The following is a 14,321-nucleotide window of genomic DNA, read 5'->3' on the forward strand; positions in this document are numbered from 1 at the left end:
GACTGTGAAAGTCCCTCACCTATCAAAATTGTTGTCAATCCCTTCATTATTGAAATACGCAGGTCCCACAAGTCACAATGGCTTCAGGTCCATTATAAGTTGAAACCAGGCTTGACATATAGTGCTTGGCTGGAGGTTCCAACAAATCAGCCTGGTCATATCACTAGTAAGACCTCTGAATTAGCACAGTGCATGCAGTGACTAGTAGCGCCTCTCTATGGTGTACTGCACAAGTACATGCTCTGTACTTTACCTGTGCTAGGATGAGCTGCTCCTTTGAACTACAGGTGAAAGCGGTTCCATGTTATTTTCAGAACCTGAAAAAGCTCCTATCACCATCATAAAAGATATTAGAACTTTCAGCAGCTCTTTCTGTCTTTTATGCTTAAGGGTTCCCTATAGCCATATTAGTTATCTGATTATTTTTCTTCACTCTTCATTTTTTCCTATTTTTTGAGACACATTTTTTAGACCAGCTTTTCATACAAAATAATAATAAAAATAATAATAATAATAATAATAATAGATGAGCGAACACTGTTCGGATCAGCCGTTCCGAACAGCACGCTCCCATAGAAATGAATGGAAGCACCTGGCACGGCGACCAGGTGCTTCCATTCATTTCTATGGGAGCGTGCTGTTCGGAACGGCTGAGCCGAACAGTGTTCACTCATCTCTAATAATAATACCATTATTTATACAGCTCCAACATATTCCACAGCACTTTACAAATCAGAGGACAAAATGAACAGACTATATGAGACATTACAATGTGATAAAGAAATAAAGATATCAAACGCTAGGAGTGAGGGCCCTGCTCGCAAGAGCTTACATTCTATGAGGAGGTAGGCGGACACAAGAGGTCAGAGGGCTTGTTTGAAGCTGTATGAGCCATCACTAGCCAGTATATGTAAACAGGGGCTTAACTACCAGGGTAGCAGCGGTAGCGGTAGACATTAGGGGGCCCGGTGGCAGCCACTACCGCTGCAGATTTTAATTTTTTTTAATAGGCCATTACCGGCTGGTATGGCTGGTATATGTCTGATTCTCAGAACTGGTTAGTGATTGTATTTCCTTTGTTAATCCCTAGTTTGCTGCTGGTGGACTCTCCATCCCCCGTATACTGAGCTCAGATGCTGGAGTATATATGTGTGTGGCAACTAATCAGGCTGGTGAAAGGACAAGTCGTGGCGCTATTATCTCCGTGCTGGGTGAGTGGCATGTCGTAACTTCATGAAACTGATAGCTGTAGGTAGACAGTAAATGTAACAACATCCTGATTATTACATTACTGCATTAATACATTTTGCCCTATATTGTAGGTTATATACATCTTGGTTTGACTAATATTCTTAGTCATGTAGCAAGGTATAAAGACTCAAACACGGACCATAGGGTAGACTTCTCTACTTCTAAAAGACATAATCTCTTTTTATGCTCACATCAAAGTCAGTGCATGACTTGGTGTACATACATGACATTATTGACATGCAGTATTATACTCCAGAGCTGTACTTACAATTCTGCTGGTGGAAACAGTGTTCTAACAATATTATAATGGTATAATGGTATTATAAAGCACTGAGTATCTGAACATAACCAACACAAATACTGTACATAATCCGGAAACTCAGTCTGAGAATACCACATTACTCTTTAGCTATCCACTATAGTGACTGACTTGCGACTATTTCTAATAAAAATTCTGCGACAACTTGATAAAAATTGCAGTTGAAAAAAAAAATTCTGCGGCAAAATAAAGATCATACAATAAAGGCTTAAAATATTACAACTTCCCACTATCCCCCTAACACTAGTTATATACAGTCAGAGGAGGGGGTCGCATATGGATTTCAAACATCCAATAAAGCATCTATCGATGGTCAGAACATTTCCGGGACCCCAGCAGCATCATAGATTACATATATCATCCAATAGTGAGTGTAGCTCTGGAGTATAATATATGGAACTCATGATCAGAACAAGATATTTCATGTAATGTAAGTGTATGTAACTTGTCAATGCTTACATCTATATGTTTTGTTACATCAGTTTGTAATATTGGAGCAGTTATATGTGTGTTCATCCATTTACAGAGATGCCGTGGTTCACAAATAAACCAAGTGATGTGGTCGCAAATCCAGGAAGTCCAGTCCAATTTGCTTGTGGAGCTAAGGGAAGCCCCAAACCAATTGTTCAGTGGAGCAAAGAGCAGGGATCGCTCCCCAAAGGGAGGTATGTGTCATTGCAGTAAATTATATTAATGCTATGTATATGAATAAGACACTATGATATATCAAGTTTATCATTTTATTTCCTGACAGGTATGCAATTACCAATGAGAACACATTATGTCTTCAGCGAGTGACTGTGCAGGACTCAGGGACATATATCTGCACAGCTAAAAGCCATATAGGCACTGTGTCTACATCTGCACAGCTTGTTGTACAACAAGGTAAATACTGTCATCTCTCCACACATCTTATACAAACCTGGGTATAGCACACAAGGCCATATCTCTGTGTTTAGAAATAACTTACCCTGAGTTACATTACTTATACTTCAGAGCTGCGCTCACTATTCTGCTAGTGGCATTATCTTGTAAATATGGTCCATTACTTATCTTGTAATCATCCTAAGATACAGCTAGTGGTATCTCTACCATTCGGCATCAGGACCACAGGCACTGAATTTATATCTTAGTTCCTGATCCTTGGACAAGCCATGCTTTCAACTGTTTCCACACTAAAGGGAGTACTATTAGTGTTATTGTATGTTGGGGACACTAAAAGCGAAGGATGAACTGTTAATGTGGGGAGACACTAAAGCAGCACTATTAGAATTTTGGACTTGAAGAGAGCTCTATTACACCCGAAAGGGTACCACTATTCTGTACAGGATAGAGGAGGACCTCTTTTAGCATTGGGCACATCATATATGAAGTTGTTTTGCAAGGGTGGGTGCTGGAAAAGTGAGTAGCCAAAAATGTCTGAGCATCAAGTTGTGTCTGGAAGAAGTCTTCTTGACAGTGTGGTAATTATATTTGCTCTTTATACAGTGATATTATGTGATAACTGTATGACCATATTGTTTAATCTTCACACCGAGTCCTTTATAGTGATCTGATGTAGGAGAAACTAAATGGTTTCCAGCATAACAGAAGCTTAGCTAAGTTGTTAGGAGGTATCTGATCTTAAAGGGGTTGCTGAATACTATCCACAGGGAAGAGGATACATACCTGATTGATTGATTGAGGTCTGATCGCTAAGACCCTCTGATTCCAAGAATGGGAGAGTCCTTCCTCCCTGCTGTGCATTCAGCCAGTCTGGATGTCGGTGTTACTGGTGATGGACATGGCTCACCAGAGGTAGCCGAGTGCTTTAATTAGGCTATCTTCGTCACATTCACCACCAGTCAGACCTAAATTCAACCTGGCTGTGTTCAGGCTGAATTGTGCAGAAGGTAAAAAGGATCCTTCATTCTTGAGATCATGGGGGTTTCAGCAGTCAGATCTCCACCAATCAGATTTTTATTCTTTATCTTATGAATAGAGCTTAAACCCTTTTTGTGCATAACCCCTTTAAGCTAGCTGGCTATTTCCAATGAACCAGAGCTGGGAATTGATATAGGTTCTGCTCTTTTGCGCATTGTAGATCCTTTGGATACCGGTCAGATCATACAAGAATTATCCAATGTGAAATTGTATCTGGATACTGTGATGTTACACAACTCCTCATCGGTTCGCTTGCAGTGGAAGGTATGAGAAGCGCCATCATCTTTATTCCTCCTTCTTATATTGTGTGTGATAATATTAGGACCTCAGCATCTTTACATGAGCTGTAGAATCACCTGTACAAGGTAATGCTATAAGGATGACATACTCCCTTTATAGCATAACTAAACTTTCAAACAACTTTTGATTTTCTGGCACTATATGTTATGGTAATAGTTATTGTATCTTCCTTTATTAACAAATTCTGACTCTTTTCCATCCTGCACTAAAATCCATTGGCTTCTCAATGGGTACTCAGTGGGTCTATGGGCTGTAATAATGCAGGGAAACTGAGTCGGGGATGGGGGATGTTACTTTAAACAATTATGCTACATCTCGGCCATTATAAAGATTAAAACAGTGTTTTTGCTGTCATCTTTAAGATGAGATTCTTATTGCTGTATTATTTTCAGAGAGATAATCAGTTAAACAAGGAAAACTAATACCTAGTTTATACCACACCTAAGCAACCAATGTATTGCTACCTCCTAGTAAAACATAACTTTTATTTAACCAGTAAGATAAAAAAAAAAATTCAGTCTTTGCCATGGCAATGTGTATACTTGAGACATACACTGACTCCATCCGGTCCCAACCATAATAGTAGTATTGAGAAATTAACAATAAGTGAAAGACTCTGCAGTGCCCTTCACCATCTGCAGTTAGAACCCACAACAGTAACAGTAACCACAGCAAAGACTGTCCAAAAACTTTAGATACATTGCCCCCCAACATGCTTCACCACTGGACCAGCTATTATCGTACTCTTAATCCGAGCACACTAGAGCTCTTAGAAACTGTTCTGACCCTGTTGCTTTCCACAAAGAATGTGAATTATACCAACGCTTTTGAAATTGGGGTTACCCAAAGAAAGTATTACAGAGGGCATTGGCATCTTGTGGCTGACCCGGATCTCCAGGAGGAACTAATGGAAAAACCAAATGTTACCTATAGGCACGGTAGGATTTATGTGACCTTTTAGTACGCAGAAACTTATCGTCTCAAGTCCCGTCTACTCAGATGTGGTTGTAGTTCGGTGCTTTCCTTGTGGAAGATGTTCATTTTGTGTCTTTATACCTACAACTAAGGCATTTTCCAATCCTGTGGATAAAAAAACATACTGTCCACCAATTTATAATTGTCAAACAATGGTAGTTGTGTATGTCGCCATGTGCACGTGCCCAAAAAAATTATGTAGGGAAGTCTCTACAGGAACTCCAGACAGGAATTTTGAAGCATCTGACTGCAAGCAATACTGGGGTTGATACTCTGTTGATATGTAATATTAAATTAAATTCTGGGTCATCTCAGACATGGCAATATCGGTAACAAATTGTTGCAGGATGAAGCCTGCTAGATATTCCTGCAGCCCCTTAGGGTTGTATGATAGTGTTACTTCTTTACTTCTGCATCTTTTTCATTGTCTTGTTGCTATAATAGTAATTGTTGAATTAAGTAATTTCATTTTGATATTTTGATTTCAGTTTGTCAAGATAGCATGCACCAAAAAGAAAGTTGCTGTGTTCCCTGTTTAGTCATGGTGACATATATATCTATATAATTGTTTTGTTGTTTTTGGTTTTCAATTGGGAAATACAATTATCTGTTTTTTGGTTCTGGATATCTGCATTTTGCCTCTTTTTTTATTTTTATTATCTTTGTGAGATCTAACTAAACAATTGAGATGTTACTCACAACTTTATAGAAAGACATGGTAAAACTACAGTGGCAGGATCTTGTGGCCTACTTCCACTCACTTGCTCCACTTCAAGCCTACTGCTAGGCCGTCTGTCTGGTGAGGGGCAGGCCTTGGGCAGTGTTGGTTAACTCCCCATCCCTTTAGGCCAGCTCGTTGCTTGTGGGGCAAGATCTTTACGTTTTATCCCTGCTTTTCTTGCAGGGTTTCAAGGTTCTGAGCCCCTTTTTGTTCTCATTATGTTTTGGAGTGCAGGGCTCTGTTGGCAGTGGGTGGCCACGCCCCTCCCAATTGGAGATCCCTCCTCTACAATATACCTGGCACTTGTGCACTTCGCCCCATACCTCAAGGGGAAGGCAGTCAAAGTGCGAACAGACACAGACAGACTTCTCCTGAAAGTGATGAATCTGATATTTGCCTGGGCTGAGACGAACCTGACCCAGTTGACCGCTGTTCACATCAAGGGCTCTCTGAACATAGTAGCGGATCAGTTGAGTCGAAGTATTACCGTATCAGGAGAATGGTCCCTCAATCCAGTGGTGTTCCAACATATTTTCCAGGTGTGGGGGCTTCCAGAAGTCGACCTCATGGCAACCCAACTCAACGCCAAGGTAGAGAAGTTCTGCTCTCTGTATCAGGAGGACGATCCCTTGGCAGTGGATGCCCTGTCCATCCCATAGAGGTTCAGGCTGGTCTACATATTCCCTCCAGGGTATTGATGAAAATAAGACAGGACCAAGTCCAGGCGATTGCCATCATTCCGTTCTGGCCGAAAAGGACTTGGTTTGCCCAGCTCATACAGATGAGTCAAGGCATTTACTGGAGGCTTCCCCCTCTCCCAGACCTGGTCACTCAAGGTGGACAGAGATGCCAGGATTTGGTGAGATTCAACCTGACAGCCTGGAGGTTGACCAGTCCCTATTACTGAATAGTGGACTGTCAGAGGCCGTCCTGAGAACGCTTGCCCATGCAACAGCGGATTCTACCAACAAGAATTATCGCAGGATCTGGAGGATCTTCGAAGTTTGGTGCTCTGAATGCAGGGTTGTTTCTACTAACCCCTCAGTGCGGTCGGGCTTTGGACTTTCTACAGGATGGCCTAGAGAGAGGACTAGCCCCCTCTACCTTAAAGGTACACGTGGCAGCCCTGTCCGCCTATCTGGGGAGGCGTTTAACTCAACACCCTTTAGTTGGTAATTTTCTAAGGGGCGCAACGAGGATCAGACCTGCTGTCTCAGCTCAGGTTCAGCAGTGGGACCTGGGGACGGTCCTTTCAGGTCTTTGCGACTCCCCATTTGAGCCGCTAGATCAGGTAGATCTGAAATTCCTGGCCTACAAGACGACCTTCTTGCTTGCAATTATTTCAGCCAAGAGAGTGGGAGAGCTTCAGGCGCTCTCTTCCGAGGAACCTTATACGTCTTTCTTTGAGGACAGCGTACAATTAAGTTTTGCCGGAATTCAGACCCAAAGTCCCTTCTCTGGCAAATCTAAATCAGATTATATCTTTTCCAGTCTTTTTTCCTGCTCCCTCCTCATCTGAGGAGGTAAGGCTTCATTCACTTGATTTTGGTAGGTGCTTGCGCATCTACCTAGTATGCAAGGAAGCTTTCAGGAGATCTGAAAATCTCCTGACTAATTTAGCAGGGAAATCGAGGGGCCTGAAGGCTTCTAAATCTTCGATTTCGCGATGGGTTAGAGAGGCCATCAGGTTGGCTTTCTCCTCCCAAGGTTTTTTTCCTCCAGGTTATCTAAGAGCTCACTCCACGAGGGCTGTCGCAACTACACAGGTGGAGTAGAAAGCAGTACCTCTGGAACAGATTTGCTCGGCAGCTTCACAGTCATCTCATAACACCTTCGTGAAGCACTATAGGCTGAGCGCACGTGCATCGGACGCGATGGCCTTTGGCCGTTCTGTATTGAGCTCTGTAAGTTAAGTTGAGGAAACCCTCCCTAAGGGGATTACTTGACATCTCCCCACATTGTGCTGCTGTATGACGACAGGGAATGGTGGTTTATGTAGATAAACTATTTTCCCTTAGTCATAACATCAGCACAAGGCTTTCCTCCCTATTATTCATCTTATACTCTTGTATTAACACGTGGGGGGGAGGTCTCTGTGCCCTCTTATAGGGCCTAGTCATGCATATTTAAATTAATTGCTGATTAAAATATTCCATCTGTCCTACCAGGACGCAGGGGCAGAAATACCCCACATTGTGCTGCTGTTATGACTAAGGGAAAACAGTTTATCTACATAAACCACCATTCACTGTATTGGAGTCCGGGTGTCTGCTTTGAAACTGAAAGCAAGCAGAGAAAAAAAGTCTTTTTTCGCTAACGATTTTCAATGGTCTTTGCGAAGGAATCCCCAATCGTGCCCAATCCTAACTGTGTTTTTAACTACAGATATCTCTGGAGATAATAAAGATATAACTCATAATCTAATCTTACACATGACACCAGAAGGCTATTCTACGTTATATAATTGTCTGAAGTCACCCTACAGACTTAGTTTTCCTTCTTTATTAGAGCCCATACACTCATACTTTAGTGAGAGAAATGAGGCAAAGAATTCAGAAGGGATAGAAGTGGATTTCAGTGTAGGATTTCATAAAAGGAGCCACACTCCATTGTTGGTTTGGGTCTAACTCAAGATTTGATGGTGGCGATCCATTACCATGATAGCCAGGAGCTTAGAGCAGCCTGTAATAGAATTATAGAGATTTTACAATGTATTGTATTAGTCATCAGTACCGCAGTGATTCAAGTAAAAAATTTATTTTAAAGAGGACCTTTCATCAGATTGGGCACAGGCAGTTCTATATACTGCTGGAAAGCCGACAGTGCGCTGAATTCAGCACACTATCGGCTTTCCCGATCTGTGCCCCGGGCGGGTAAAGCACTATTGGTCCCGGTACCGTAGCTCTTTACAGTCAGAAGGGCGTTTCTGACAGTCAGCCAGGAACATCCTTCTCCACGGCAGTGCCTATCGCGCTGTACAGTGTGAGCGGGGAGGAACGCCACAGTGCTCGTCCATAGACGAGTATTATCAGGAGAGGAGGGGGCGTTCCTCCCCGCTCACACTGTACAGCACTATAGGCGCTGCTGTGGAGAAGGATGTTCCTGACAGACTTTCAGAAACGCCCTTGTCACTGCAAAGCGCTACGGTACCGGGACCGATAGCGCCTTACCCGGGGCACAGATCGGGAAAGCCAATAGTGCGCTGAATTCAGCGCACTGTCAGCTTTCCAGCAGTATATGGAACTGCCTGTGCCCAATCTGATCGCCTCCTTGGCCTGGCCCCTGAGTGCCTGAACTAAAAACTTATAAAAATATTTTTCTCATAAGGTGAGAGGAAAAAAAATATCAAGAGACAAACAGCCATGTTTTGCCATTTTTGTTTCCCATAAAAATGTGAATATAAATAAAGAGTACATCTGGTTCCATTAAAAAAAAGACACTTTATACGGAAATATGAAAAAGGTTTTGGATTTTTCTAAAGTGTTAAATCATAACCAGAACTATATAAATTTGGTATTGCCATGATTGTGCTGACCTGATGAATATAGGTCATGTTATTTTGGAAGGAGGGGCTTAAAAAACTTAAATGGAAGGAGTTAGTGTCACCAAGCTGACAGAAAATACTAAGCTACCTGAAAGTTTAGCAACTACTCATTCATTGCTGTGTGACAGGAGGGGCTTCAGCACATGGGTGTTGGTGACAGTAAATTCATATTGTGTATTATTTAGTGATGTAGACTTGTCACTCTTGATTTCAGGCATCTTCATTGTCCCAGTATATAGAAGGTTACACTGTGTTCTATCGCCCTCACACGACATCAGGTTCTGACTGGGAGAAGTGGGGTGTCATCCCCATTCCTGAGAAAACTGCTGTGATTCTAGGACTGCGCAGAGGACAGACGTATGAGTTCAAAGTCCGGCCGTATGGAAGGAAGGTGTATGGAGTGGACAGTAACATCAGACAGGTCCTGATCCCTGAGGAATGTAAGACAACAGATTACTATGGTTGTATAAGATCTTTAGATCCTTCTTTGAATTCTGAAAAGGGAAGACACAAAATATCTACAGCATTGATGACTTGTGATCCTACTCCATGAATCTCAAGTCACATAGTTTTATATAATGATGTATGGCTGCATATGCAATTTCTTCCCCCAACAAGATTTTCCTTCCTCTCCTGAAATACTCTGTGCCACTGGGAAGCCTAGGTGAATAAACTTATTCACTGGTTTATCAAATCACTATGAAAGAAGGTGCATTATACCCCAGTGTCCTGAACCAAGCTGAAGTGGCTGCACCTATATGTATTTTCCACTAGATGGCGATAAATGCCTGATATATAATATACAGTAGTAATCTTCTTTACCAAGACCTGCATTACCCATAACAACTAGTGACAAGAACACCTCAATTCTCAGTGTCTTGTCACCCCAAGCCTCATTGGCATTGTCCTGTCATTACTTGCCAGTGTGTCGTTGTATTCCCCAAGTGCAAGTAGGTCATTGTACTGTCACAATCGCCCTGAGTGGCAATGTGTCACTGCTGTCGTGTACTCTTATATTAGTGTATCATTGTTGTGCACCTCGAGTATGAGTGTCATTGTCCTGTACCGGGAGTATCATCCTGCGTCATTATTCTACCACATATACTAAGTGTACTATTTCTTGTACCCCAAGTGTTTTGTTACCCAGCACCCAGAGTGTTCATGTGAAGAGATGAGCGAACAGTGAAATATTCGAGATTCGATATTTGTTTCGAGTAGAGCCTCAATATTCGACTACTCGATTGTATATCGAATCCCATTATAGGCTATGGAAAAAATGCTTGTTTCAGGGGAGACCACTGTTTGACTAAAGGAGAGTCACCAAGTCCACGAGTAGCAGGAGGAAAGTGTTTAGGAGGAGTGCTGTGCAGTTAAAGCGCATGGACCCCATTATAGTCTATGGGGTCCGTGCGCTTTAACTGCACAGTGCTTGCAGTTGCGCTGATAAAAAGTAAGCTCCCTCGTAACAGCAAGCTGCCAGCTCTCCTGACTAGTAAGGACGATCCTGCTGCAGACCACTGTTATTTGCCACAGGCTCGTCTTTGCTAGCCGGGAGAGCTGGCAGCTTGCTGTTACGAGGGAGCTGACTCTCTTTCTAATAGCAATGCATTGACCAGCGTTGATTGGCCAGTGTACAGCATTCGGTCAATCAATGCTGGTTCTGCCGGAGGCTCGTCTGTGAGGAGGCGGAGTCTAAGATCGGACCACAGCAGTCTCCATTGTTATCTGATTTTAGACTCCGCCTCCTCACAGACGAGCCTCCGGCAGAACCAGCGTTGATTGGCCGACTGCTGTATACTAGCCAATCAACGCTGGTCAATTCATTCTTATGAGAAAAAGTCAGCTTCCTCGCAACAGCAAGCTACGAATAGCTAGCAGTATTCAATCGAGTATGAATATTTCGAATACCGTAGTATTTGATCGAATACCTACTCGATCGAATACTACTCGATTGAATACTACTCGCTCATCTCTATTTATGTGTCTTTGGCCTGTGCCCTGAATGTCATTGTGTCACTGTACTTGTGAAGGACTTCTGAAGGATATCAGTATGTCTTGTCCTGTCCCCTGAGTGTCTGTATGTCATCTTTCTTATATTATTGGAGCGCCTGTATATCGTTATGATTTCTTAACTCTGTGGTGATTTACATTCAATATATGTGTAATAATCCGAGCGGCTGGATAACATTGAATGTGTGCCGATGCTGGGACATCTCGCCCATGTGTCCTTCATACTGATGAGCAGTGTTCTATGAGGAAGGATCTTCCTGCCTTCTCACTGGTCGCCTCAGGAGACAAGCGTCATACTCAGTCGCATTGACTGACATTCTCAGATTACATTGTGGAGATTAATTCAGTAGAAAATTAATTAGAGGATCTCGGTGGAGACCTCGAATGGGGATATTACAGCTGCCTGGAATACAATGATCATCAGACCCTGCTGCTGTTTTTATAGTAACTCCCTCAGAGAGCCACCTTAAGGCTAAGGCTGCGTGCTGCAGAAAAGCTGTGTTTTTCTTGCAAATTTAACTTTTTTTTTTTTTTTTTTTTTTTTTAGCAAAAGCCAGAAATGGATGTAGCAGAAGTGGATGTAGAAGAAAAATTGCAGCAAAATCTGCAGCAAAAAATGGAAATTTTCTGCAACATGTGGCCTCAGGCCAAGGCCCCACGTTGCGAAAACACAGCTTTTTTGTTGCAAATTTTGTTGCGGTTTTTTGAGCCAAAGCCAAGAATGTCTTCTAAAGGAATGAACAATATATAGGAAGCTCTTATACTCTACTTCTATCTTCTGCTCAACCCACTCCTGGCTTTTGCTCAAAAAACTGCAACAAGAAAAGCTACGTTTCCGCGCTGCGGATAGAACCGTGGGCTGAACGCACTGTGCTTCTTTCCGCAGAGCTTTCAACAGAAAGTTCGCAGAGTTTTCCTCTGTGGACTTTCTGTTATAATTATATCTATGGGAAAGCCGCCGGCGTTTCCGTAGATATAATTGACATGCTGCAATTTGCAAAGCCGCAACGGCTTTGCAAATCGCAGCATGTCCGCGCTGCGATTTCTTCCGCAAAGTGGGAATGGGATTCTCATGAATCCCATACCCTTTGCTTGCACTGTAAAACGCCGCGATTTTTCCTGCAGCGTCTCTCGTCTAAGGTCACCATTGACTGTAATGTCACTTAGATTTTACAAGGATCGAAGCCTTAGGCTAACCCATGTCATGGGTCACAGTAAAAAAAAAAAAGCGCTGTGGGAAAAACTGTGTCAGAAATGCATTGCAGTTTTTCCCATAGCGCTTTTCACAGAAGGTTTCTGCTTCAGTTATACCTATAGGGAAACTGTGGGCGTTTTCCAAAAACCTAGTTTTGGACATCACAGCGTTTCCACTGCGCATGTTTTTCTGCAATGTGTGGATGAAATTTGCTTTGCAAGGACTGTAAAACGCAACGTTTTTTGTCACATGGGGCCCCGGCCTTATATAGGACTTTTCATCACCTTCACCAACTCCAACTCTTTGTATCCTTCAATGCTACTCAACTGATTCCAGCACAGTTGGAATTTTTTCTCTAACATTTTCAGTGCCTAATATGGCAATAAGACTCTCTACTGTCAAGTGAGTGGTCTCAGGCTGTCTACTCCAGCTCAGGACTACCCACTTGGTAGTAAATAGCCTAATTCACATATTGAATGTCCAAAGTAACAGCACTGATTGCTCAGGAACGGTGGGGGCTAGGAAAAAAATGCCAGCTGTGCCAGAATCAGTGGAGCGGCGCCTATAGAAAAATGCAAAGAGTAGGAATTAGTGAAAGTGGTGAAAGATCCTCTTCAAATTCTGCTCATCTTGTAATGAAATGATCTTCAACTTTCTAATTTCCTTTCCTTTCTATTCTGTTTCTACTGTAGCTGAGTGTTTGTTACAATTGGATATAGTTGGAACAATATTGGTGATAATGAGTTTGAAGAAGCTAAATTTTCTGTGAATTCTAGGGGCTATAGATATGGCTCAGAGGTTTGTGACCCTGGTATTGTCTTCTCTGCAGTTCCTGGTCCAGCCCCACAGGACGTCAACATCACTGTGGTCAGCGGTGGCAATGGATCCATCATTGTGAGCTGGAAACCCCCCCTTCATAATGGTCGCAGTGGAAACATTAAGGCTTATAAGGTAAATTCAGGTTGTGGAGTGGGCACATGTCAATACCTGGACACCAGCTATTCCGGAAGCCTCTAGACACTAGAAGTTGGTGCAGTGACTAGAGAATACTTGCAGGCTCTCCTATTTAAGTAAGATGAGTGTCACGCAGCCTCATCCATTGTATAGTGGTGGTTCTGGGGAATTACAATGCCACACCAATTACTTGACTAGGAACACCTCCATGAGTTCTCTGAACATCATACCAGCTTCTGGCACGTGGATGTTGCTGGAACAGTTGATCTATATGGGGTCGGGGTCGGACAGACCCTCATAGATCCTATAATGATGACCTATTCTGTGGATCCTCCCATTTACTGTAATATCTATAAATATATATAGTTGGCACTCAGTACTCTTATCCTGGACACAGGTACCCCATTATTGGCATTCTTTATATGATCTCCCTTTACTCCAACAGCAATCTGTATGAAGGAGGTTGGGCTGTTATGACAGTAATGTTACACATTTTGGATTGCTGTCGCAGTCAATCAATAAAGAATCTTAGTGGCAAGATATCCCCTGGAGTGCTGAGTTGATATGTTGCACTATTCTCTGGATAGGTCATCATTTGAGTTGGAAAACCCCTTTAATAATAGGAGGTCCCTTGCATCAAATTGAAATCTTTGCCATTCACTGGCATAATGTTCAGGTATAATAGTAGAGATGGGCTTTTCTCCCCAATAGGTACTGATCCCTACCCCGCTTAGCCCTCTTTTGACAAAAGTGCCATGGGAGTCTGACAAATGACAAAGTGGTGCATTTTTGGCGTAAAGCAGTTGTACACCAAAGAACGTGCTCCTTCATACCAGTACTACATTTAATAAATTTGCCTCATTGTTTAGTTGATGTGAAGGAACTCTTTACCTGCTCAGTGTCATCTAGTTTGGAGCCTTCTTTCCTGAACAATAAAGTCTTTGGCACTTGTGTTTTTATAACCGTCAGTGACACCGTTCCGTCTTTGCACCTGACGGCTAATCCTGTAGGATTTGTCTGATTTATGTTGAAACTTAGAATTTATTACAATTACAAATCCTGATGTACTGAATCCGGGGCAGGCGGTGGTGGCAGCAACGGCAGGCGTCAATCACAGGTGACAGGTGAA

At 42.6% G+C, this 14,321-nt stretch overlaps 1 protein-coding gene across 2 annotated transcripts in view; it reads left to right on the plus strand.

Moving 5' to 3' along the window:
• Positions 1-14,321, plus strand: part of ROBO4 (roundabout guidance receptor 4) — a 66,371-nt gene that overhangs the window by 19,645 nt on the left and 32,405 nt on the right. For both annotated transcript variants that reach the window (XM_075280071.1, XM_075280072.1), the window contains 6 exons: positions 1,091-1,211; positions 2,097-2,235; positions 2,325-2,455; positions 3,654-3,757; positions 9,248-9,473; positions 13,068-13,189. In XM_075280071.1, coding sequence (XP_075136172.1) covers positions 1,091-1,211; positions 2,097-2,235; positions 2,325-2,455; positions 3,654-3,757; positions 9,248-9,473; positions 13,068-13,189 — 843 coding nt within the window. The remainder of the gene's footprint in view (positions 1-1,090; positions 1,212-2,096; positions 2,236-2,324; positions 2,456-3,653; positions 3,758-9,247; positions 9,474-13,067; positions 13,190-14,321) is intronic.

This window comes from Leptodactylus fuscus, chromosome 6 (assembly GCF_031893055.1).
Source record: "Leptodactylus fuscus isolate aLepFus1 chromosome 6, aLepFus1.hap2, whole genome shotgun sequence".
Taxonomy (NCBI): Eukaryota; Metazoa; Chordata; class Amphibia; order Anura; family Leptodactylidae; genus Leptodactylus; species Leptodactylus fuscus.